This window comes from Nuphar pumila, chromosome 6, assembly GCF_984573655.1.
Source record: "Nuphar pumila chromosome 6, dmNupPumi1.hap1.1, whole genome shotgun sequence".
NCBI lineage: Eukaryota > Viridiplantae > Streptophyta > Magnoliopsida > Nymphaeales > Nymphaeaceae > Nuphar > Nuphar pumila.
In genome coordinates this window covers 92,332,265-92,341,479 of record NC_143254.1, presented here as the reverse complement: position 1 = coordinate 92,341,479, position 9,215 = coordinate 92,332,265, and the positions used below count along the sequence as shown (strand labels likewise).

General features: G+C 41.1%; 1 protein-coding gene across 1 annotated transcript; it reads right to left on the bottom strand.

The window, feature by feature from the left end:
• Nucleotides 1-794: 794 nt before the first annotated feature.
• On the bottom strand, nt 795-1,368 carry LOC149835156 (uncharacterized). Its single transcript, XM_090010429.1, has one exon. The coding sequence runs from the start codon at nt 1,343-1,345 to the stop codon at nt 911-913; it is 435 nt and encodes a 144-aa protein (XP_089866555.1). The 5' UTR covers nt 1,346-1,368; the 3' UTR covers nt 795-910.
• Between the last annotated feature and the right edge of the window lie 7,847 nt (nt 1,369-9,215).

The window sequence follows — 9,215 nt, the reverse complement described above, 5'->3', positions numbered from 1 at the left end:
CTAGAGATCCTACATCCATGGGAAAAGCCACATGTACACTCAGGATTTCTTATTCCATAAAACAGACAATCTACAATGGATACATTTATAGGCAATTAAAGATAAGTATCAAGCAATATCACAAAGAGAAAACAGTTGAGATCAATCCGATAATTGAGGATGAAGCACGGCGATAACAACCTTCCAAAGAAACCGAGTCCCAAGAGGTATGGCAACTTCCTGAGCTTTCCATCAGATCTAATGACTGATTCATGCTGAATCTATCTATCAGGTTAAAAGAGCCTCAAAGGGGTTGGCGTAGTGGGGTGGGCCTTGTCTGTAAAACAGACAGTCAAGGTTCGATTCTCATAGGTGTTGCCTCTCTGCGTAAGCCAATGCTTAGCGTCCTTGGGGCAGGGATCCTACACTCAGAGTTTTACGCTGCCGGCACGAGAACCATAGGTATGGCAGGCTCTGGGTGCAGTCTCTTCGGGTTATAAATTAAAAAAAAAAAACTTGCATCAAGGGTATAAAGATGGAGGATGACTCGGGGGATGAGTGGAACCGAGCTCGTGCCTTTTGTTACTGATGTTTTTTTTATTGACAACCAGCAATTTGTTAAAGTGTTCTGTTGGCCGATTTTTTGCCAAAATTGCTTGATAATTCAATGATTCTTAGAATAAAATTGCAACTCCTTTCATCACTGCGTAAAAGCATTATTTCGTTCGACGATTTTGGTGCAAAGGTGTAAGTGATGACCGAGACGAGAGAGATTAATATAAACTTCACAACCTGGCATTCAGGCAACAAATAAAAAAACAAAAAACATTTTGGCATCATTAACCAAATAATAATTTACATAAATATCTCTTTGTACAGTTGTAAGACAGAAGAGCCAAAAAAAAAAAAAACATTATGAAGAATGGTATCTTCAGAACGCCTCGTCTATGGTGCCCAGTATGGACTTGAACACCCCGGCGCCAACCTTACCCACGGGAACCGCGTCGTCTCCAGCCGGCCACGTCGCCGGCGCCTTCCAATCGCACCTACCGAGCGCCGAGCTCGCCCTCACGGCGAGCTCGCACATGTCGGAGAGCGAGAGGCGGTAAGATAGTCGGGAGAGCGGGAGGAGGAAGTACATCTGCCCCGGCTGCAGCAGCTCGCTGGCGCGCAGTCTCACCGCCCGTGAGTCGACCCGCATGGTCTCTGCGCAGCAGAGGAAGCACCCCGGGTGACTCGACACAACGTGGCCGGCCGTGATTGACTGCTTGTACTCTCGCATGCCTCCGTCGTCTTCGATCACGATCGCCGCCGGTGGCCAACCGGCTAAAGCATGGCCTTGGGCGCTTGGAACGCAGTTTCCCATCGAGAGAGAGAGAGAGAGAGAGCGTTGGTGGATTGAGTGCAGTCTTGGCTTCCGTTATATAGAGGACGTGGTTTCGTACGGAGGATGGCATCGCCACGTGCTGCTTTCTTGCGCACACATTATTAAAAAGTTTGCTTTCATGTGAATTTTAAGCTGTCTGACGAAATTGCCCTAATAACTCGGTGGCTCGGAGACTCAGATGAATCGGTTCGAGTAGGGCTGCCTTTAACTTTTGCTACTCTCTTTTCCCATTCGGTTCGAGTGAATTGAATCGTTTCGGTTCGGAAGGGTGATATGGACCATTCCGTGTTGGGGGTTCACGTTTGGGTTAGTTGGGTTGCCTCGTGGCTCCTGACGTGCTCTCTTTTCTTCCCTCCCGTGACAACACATCTTTTGAATCTCGTTTCTTCGTGGAAGGCTCCAACGCAACCCCAACAATGAAGCAGCCCACCTGATGACTCTGCCCTATTGTCTATCTGTCACGTCGACAAACGCGAGAGATTCGCTCCTGAAAAATTTCAGGGAACAGACCAGGGTGCCTGCTCCATGTCCAATCAATATGGGTCTGGGTCTCGGATCAAGCTCAAGGTAAGCAAGTATAATTTGTGTTCTCTTTAATCGGGGATAACCTCATCCGTTTTACATTTGTTGGATCCAATACCACAAGGCCCCTCAAAGACATGCAAGTCAAATCTGAGCTCACACCCGGACCAACTATTTTAAAGACAGATGGACTGACTGGATATTAGACCAGATCCATGGATCGCACCCTTTTTTTTTCTTTTGGAGGAAGAAAAAAGTGGGAAGCTTTTTGGTGGATAGGATTGACTAATCACTGACCAACATGAGCATTCGACTCGTTTGACCTTTGAGCTTTGCATAGCGTCCCTTTCGGGTGACTCGTTGGTCAAAAGCTCTCATGAATCATGTGATGCAACTGCATTGCGTAGGCCGTGACTCGGTTATGTTAGGGCCCGAGGCCCCAGGTCGGGTTTGGTTCAGACCCAAGAAAAATCAGACCCAAACCTGATTTGACATGATGTTTTTGGGTTTAGACGAGGGTTTAATCAGACCTACCATATGAAAAACCATACCCGAATCTTATAAGAATTACATGAATCAGACTCTCACATCTGATAAAATAATATTTTTTAGCGTTTTTAAGAATTACATGAACCAGACCTGGCCGACTTCACATTAACCCATTGGGCCAATGAGCCCGGTCATGGGCTGCTCTTCAAATCCGATCCTGTTAAGAACCAGGCCATCTTCAGTCTGGGCCGCACTTAAAGCCCAGCAGGCCAAGCTCTAAACGGGCCCCTACTTGAGATAAACCCAACCCATCCACAGCACTACAACCCAAATAAGTCCACTGACCCATGTTAAGAGCCAAGTCCAGGACTCTACTTAATTCAGATAAGGTTTTGGCTAGGCTCAGATCAGATTCAGATCAAATATGGGCCTATTGGACCCGAATCGTAATCCTTAAAATGTGACACAAAAATGATTTGGATTTTGGACCTTTGACAAGCTCCTACTGAGTAATGTTATGCTCAAAACATTTGTTCTTTGTTCATTAATTTAGTTATTTTATGAAGTGAGAGAGCCTTCTACCCCTGCAGGTCGCCTTAGCATTTCTTCATTTTCCAACAATTGAGTGCTTCAGACCATACAGATTTGAATATATATACACACACATAGTGTGATCGCAAGCTGAAAACATGCTAAATGAATTTTTTCGGACCAATTGCAAGCATTGGCAACACACCATGCTTCTTGCTTAATGACCACCGTTGTTGATGGAGGATTAGAGAGCTATTTGGTCTAGACTCTCACTGAGCACTGGGCAGATTATGCCCTCTCACAACACCCTGAGATGAGTCAAGCTTGTTGGCCACCACACTCATGCTTTACTGAGATCTCAATTGTGTTGGGATCCAAGCTGCGCATAACAAAATCATAGCGAAAGGTGAGCGTACCTGAGGCGAACATCGAAGAACCGGATGATGGCTGGTGGTTGGCGCTGGTGACTGTAACACACCACAAGAATTCTGGGGATTAACGACTGACGCTATCCGACGATAATCCATCGCTAATCCGTTTAGCGATGGATAGCGTCCGTCAAAATTTCTTAGCCACTAATTCATAATAGAACTGATATATCGCTACTTTCGTCGCTAATTCATGATGAATTAGTGAATGTCATGATTCGTCGTTAATCCATCGCTAAATAAGGACTGATTTGGTTTTGCGATAGATACATATCCGTCGATAATCCGTCACTAAAATTTAACGATGAATACGTTTCTGTTGCTAAATTTCATCGCCAATTTATTGACGGATTCGCGATGAATTATATTTCATCGCAAAACATCGACTGATTCAGTTTTTGAGACAGATAAATATTCATCCCTAATCCATCGCTAAATTCATGATGGATATTAGCGACGGATATTATACGTCGCTAATCTGACATAATTTTTTTTTTAAATTATCGAAAAAAAAATTCTCGTTATACAATTTATATAATCTGTGTATAAAAAATAAAGTACACATAAAAAATGCATATACAAAGCAGGCAAAACAAATTTAACACAAGTTATAAGTGAAACAAATTTAACAGCCCACTATAATCCTCGCCAAGTTCTAATTAGTTACAAGTGATCATATACAAAGAATTTCGTTTGAAACAACAAGTACGTGAAACAAATTCGACGCATGAATCTAATCAACGCCAAGATTCGAAGCATCATCATCTTCATTGTCTCAATTTTCCCCTTCATCCATGTCTCCATCAGCTCCTCTACGATGATCATCTCCAGCATCCTACAAGAGAACCGAAATGTTAGTATTGATAAACAAAATATAATTAAATAAATTATATGCAATGCACCTAATCTAAGGTAATCAAAATAACATGGTTGAATGACACATAGACTAGCAATAAAGTGAATGACATTAACAGAATTCAGATATGTGTTCTAAGGGTGACAAAAAAAAATCATAGTGATTCAATCATGCAGATATGTGTTCAAAGGTTGTGAAAAAAATGTCATAGTGATTCAAGCATGCATATATGGTTTATAAGGCTGTCAAATAAATATGTTATGTATAACAATCATGCAGGTATGTGTTATAAGGCAGTTAAAAAAACTTTCATAATAATGAAATCATGCTTATATGTGTTCTAAGTTTGTCAAAAAAACTTTTATAGTGATTCAATCATGCATATATGTGTTATAAGGCAGTAAAAAAAAAATCATAGTGATGAAATCATGCTTATATGTGTCTAAGGTTGTCAAAAAACTTTCATAGTAATTCAATCATGCATATATGTGTTATAAGGCAGTCAAAAAACATTCATAGTAATGAAATCATGCTTATATATGTTTTAAGGTTGTCAAAAAACTTTCATAGTAATTCAATCAGGCATATATGTTTTATAAGACAGTCAAAAAGCTTTCATAGAGATGAAATCATGCTTATATGTGTTCTAAGGTTGTCAAAAAACTTTCATAGTGATTCAATCATGCATATATGTGTTATAAGGCAGTCAAAAAACCTCCATAGTGAAGAAATCATGCTTATATGTGTTCTAATGCTAGCAATAAAAAATCATAGTGATTTGATCATTCGTATATATATTCAATCATGCATAGACTAGCTTTAAATCTAAGGGCATAAAACAAATTGCATGAATCTTTATACCTGATGAGCAATGGAGCTCATGTTGAATGCAAACAAAGTTTTTCAGTCCCGAAAAAAGTTGCACAACTCATTATGGACAAGGTTGGGAATGGTTTCATTTAAAAAGTCATGCATTATGTCCTGAAGAAGCTGGCAGACACCATCCCAAGAAACAACAACGTCAATCGGACGGTGGGAGTTGATGCTGGCAGGAGAACTCAGAGAGCTCTGGCTGCAGAAGGCAACGACTGGTGTGGTGTTCATGTTACTCCCAAACCTGAACACACGACCCTTTTTTGGGTTCATCGGTTGCAGTCACCCATGCTGCATGATCAAAAGGTGGATGCTGAGTTGAGTCATTGCCATATCGCTCTACCATTTGTTGCTCGTATGACTCCTATAAAGTAATGATTACAGTTTGAATTAATAATTAAGAATTATAATATTTATGATAATGCAATTCATGGTAACTTGTATATTACAATGTTTATTAATACAATAAATACATATCATTGTCGCTCTCGCCTTCTCTCATGCAAACTTTTCCATGCTCTTATGTTTATGTATTTCAACAAACACATCCTTGTAAGGCACAATGCCTCCTTTTTCAGCTTCCTGCAAGGTTAAATGATAAAAAAAATCAATTAGAAATTTTGCATAAATACTTATGAATTTGATAATATATATATATATATATATATATATATATATATATATATATATATATATATATATATATATATATATTGATGAGTTACCATTTTCTTCTAGTGGCTTCCAAAAGTCCTAGAACCACCTGTGTGTAGATGGGCATCGGGCATCTTTGCTCAATTTTGTGTAGCCTTTGCTGAGCGATTTCAAAATTCATGGCTCACCCATTTGTCGTACATTGCATCCCAATAATTTGTTCGGATAGTAGAAGGGTCATGGCTCTTCCACTACAGTGGATCACCTTTTTCATCAACTGCTTTTATTGATACAGTCTTCATATTGTGCAGCATGTCGACAAATTGACTGACAGCCACCTTCTGTCACACTAACCTCGCGTTGTGTTCTTCATTTACAGTCGTGAAGCGATTTAAAGCCTATACATAATTTCAGAAAGTTAGTGTACATGACTATAACAAAAAATTAAATATGAAACACATTAGCTATAATAAACGATTGTATAGCATGAATGAGGACCATAATCTTTCCAACACCCCCTTCGGGTACTCTTTCCATTGAGCGATCGCTCCTGGTAGATGTTGAACTAGTGACTTCCTAATTTCTCGTATTACTTCTTATGGCTCGAACCTCGCACTGCACATGAATTTATACACATTAATAATCAACTATCGATATACACTATTTATAAGATAAGTATTAGACAAGTGACAATGTAATACTTACGATCGACTATCAATATACACTATTTGAAAGAATCATTGTGTGTCAGACTGAGAAGACCCTGCATCTGGCGTTGTCTCGTGATGTGTATGAGTAGCTGGTGTAAGTGGGTCATATGCAAGCAAAACATCATCTACAGAATAATGAGTTAAAAATTCACACAATGCACATATAAACTAATCAACTGTACAATTTTTTAAATGATATACATGTTGAAGTATTATGTGAAGACGAAGGCTGAGACTGGCTATCTCTGAGCTGAGATCCTATAAAGATGATTAACAAGTAACAATTTTTATATCAACATATAAGCAAAATAATAATGAATTCCTATATTTAAATATTACGCAAAGATATCTACCTAATGATGTCGCATGACCTCCACTTGGTCCTCGACCACTGAGTGCTTGACCACTGTGACCTCTACGAACCATATTCTAACAAATAAAAATATTATTTGGATCAGTTACATAACTCTTGATCTTAGCATGGACATGACATATGCATGAAATGTAAAGATTTAAAGCTCCTACATGAACCAGTTTTATAACTATACATGAACTATGCATTTATAACTATACATGAACTATGCATGTACATGCTAAGTATGCATGGAATGTAACATGATATGCAATTCTATGAACATGGATACATAATCAAATTAAAAATAACTTCATGCAAGCATGCATACAGTCACATCAAACATAGCAATACATTTAAATCATTCATATTAATACAATGTCAAACATATACTTGCAGCAAACACACTCCAATATCTCGCTAACTATAACCATGACTAGCATGGTCTCCGAAATACAAACATAAGAGCATATGAAAAAGTGATGTGGTAACTACAACCTTTGTACGGTAAAAATTTTATGAAAATTTCTCATCTTTGGGCAACATAGTCTTCGCAATAGAGCACAAACGGTCAAAATATGATTGTCTCAAATTATACTCTGACTTCAAATTCAGTAGTTGAAGAACTGCAGACAAGATAGTGTGACTCTCGCAACCATTCTACAATGGCTCATTAACATCTCTAAGTAAGTCATAAAATCTACTAGTTGCATCATTTGCTGCTTCTTCCTCTACTCTGGTTGGTACATCACAAGGACCCATAGCAGAACTCAGTTTTGGTCCTGCGACATCAAATAGCAAATCCACATCCACCCGTGCATCAAAATTGTTTCAAAAAATTTCACCATGAAGCATCAAATTTTGATAACCACTCACAAGACATGTGATGTGTTGTTTTACTGGAGTTAATGTTAAGCATCGCATGCGGCTTAAAAGTGTTGCATCCAAGAAAGTAAATAACATGTGATGTGCTTGCATCACTTACTCACCACGAGTATTTACCTGATTTGCATGCTTTTGTATTTGTATTTTTCTTATTTCTTTTTGCATGACATTTTAAGTCGCATGCAATGCTTAACATTAAACATTGCGCATTTTGCTCTGCTATGCACATTTATATATGAGCTAAAGGTGCACATTTTGCTTAGCATTCTGGTATCCACTTTCCCCTACCTTGGGGGTTTCGGGGGTTGCATACGTCTCAAGTATACGAGCCAAAGATCTCAGGTCGCGGGGTGCATGCGGCTCCATCGTGCGAGTTGTGAAGGCACAACATATTAGCATGCTAAATAATAAAAATGGAAGAAGAAGAAGGGGCAGGGAACACACCCTTGTTAGACAGGGAAATGAAAAGGGGCAAGGGGCGAAGCCCTCGTTCCGAAAACCCAAAGGCAGCAGGGGGGCTCGCCCCTGTCTATCGAAGGGATAATAGGGGCAGGGGCAACAACCCATCAAGAGGCAACAGGGGGTCCGCCTCTTCCTGGTAGAGAGATGGAGAGGTGGTATACATGTCGACTCACCAGCGAAGGGGATCCGGTCACGAGTCAGCTGCGGAGCGACGCTACCGGAACAAGAGGACGACTGACGACAAGGTCACCAACGTGGGTCAAGGGAGAAGAGAGTGATCGAGGAAGTTGTGGAGGGGGGAAGATGAGAGGGGGGCGAAGAAGAGGAGGTTGGCGAGGGTCGCCAATGGGGAGGGGACTTCGATGACTATCGATCAAAGACTGGAGGTCGAATAGGAGAGGAGAGACGGCGAAGAGGGACGAGGGTGGCGGTGAGAGGGGAGGCACAGTCGGGGAGAGAGAGGAGGAAGGTAGAGAGGGTTTGGCCCTCTGATCCCTTTTAAAGGCACGGTGAGGCTGACGAAGAGGGAGGTGGGGTTGCCCGGTGAGGTTGTCGAAGAGGGAGGGTGGGGTTGTCGGTGAGCTGCAGACCAACATGAGGATGGAGAAGAGAGATGAGAAGAAAGAAGATGAAGAAGAAGACATTGGAGAGAGAGGAGAGAATACCTGAGAGGGCCAGACGTGGAGTGGGGGTCACCGGCATTAGGTGGCCGGAATACGGCAAGCGGGAGAGAGGGCTCAACTAATGGAAAGGGGTGACAGAGGGGGAAGGGAGGTCGGAGGGAGGTGGCCGACGAGGTCTCCAAAGGGAGCTGTCGGTGGGACGCTGGAGAGCAGGGTGGAGATGACGAGCAATGTTGGGGCGATCGATGGAAGAGAGAGAGAGAGAGAGAGAGAGAGAGAGAGAGAGAGAGAGCATAGTTCATTTTGTGCCCTAGCTGTATCATTTTACATCAAAAAATAGTTACAAAAAAAAATGTCTCAAAATCTATCGTTCATCCATCACGAAGTTGCAACGGAGTTTAAGATGAAATGTTTCTGTCACTAATCCATCGCTAATTAGCGATGGATTTTGCGACAGAATTTTT

What these genes read in the sequence shown, in the direction of transcription:
- LOC149835156 (XM_090010429.1), bottom strand. Translation starts at nt 1,345, where the DNA reads ATGGGAAACTGCGTTCCAAGCGCCCAAGGCCATGCTTTAGCCGGTTGG.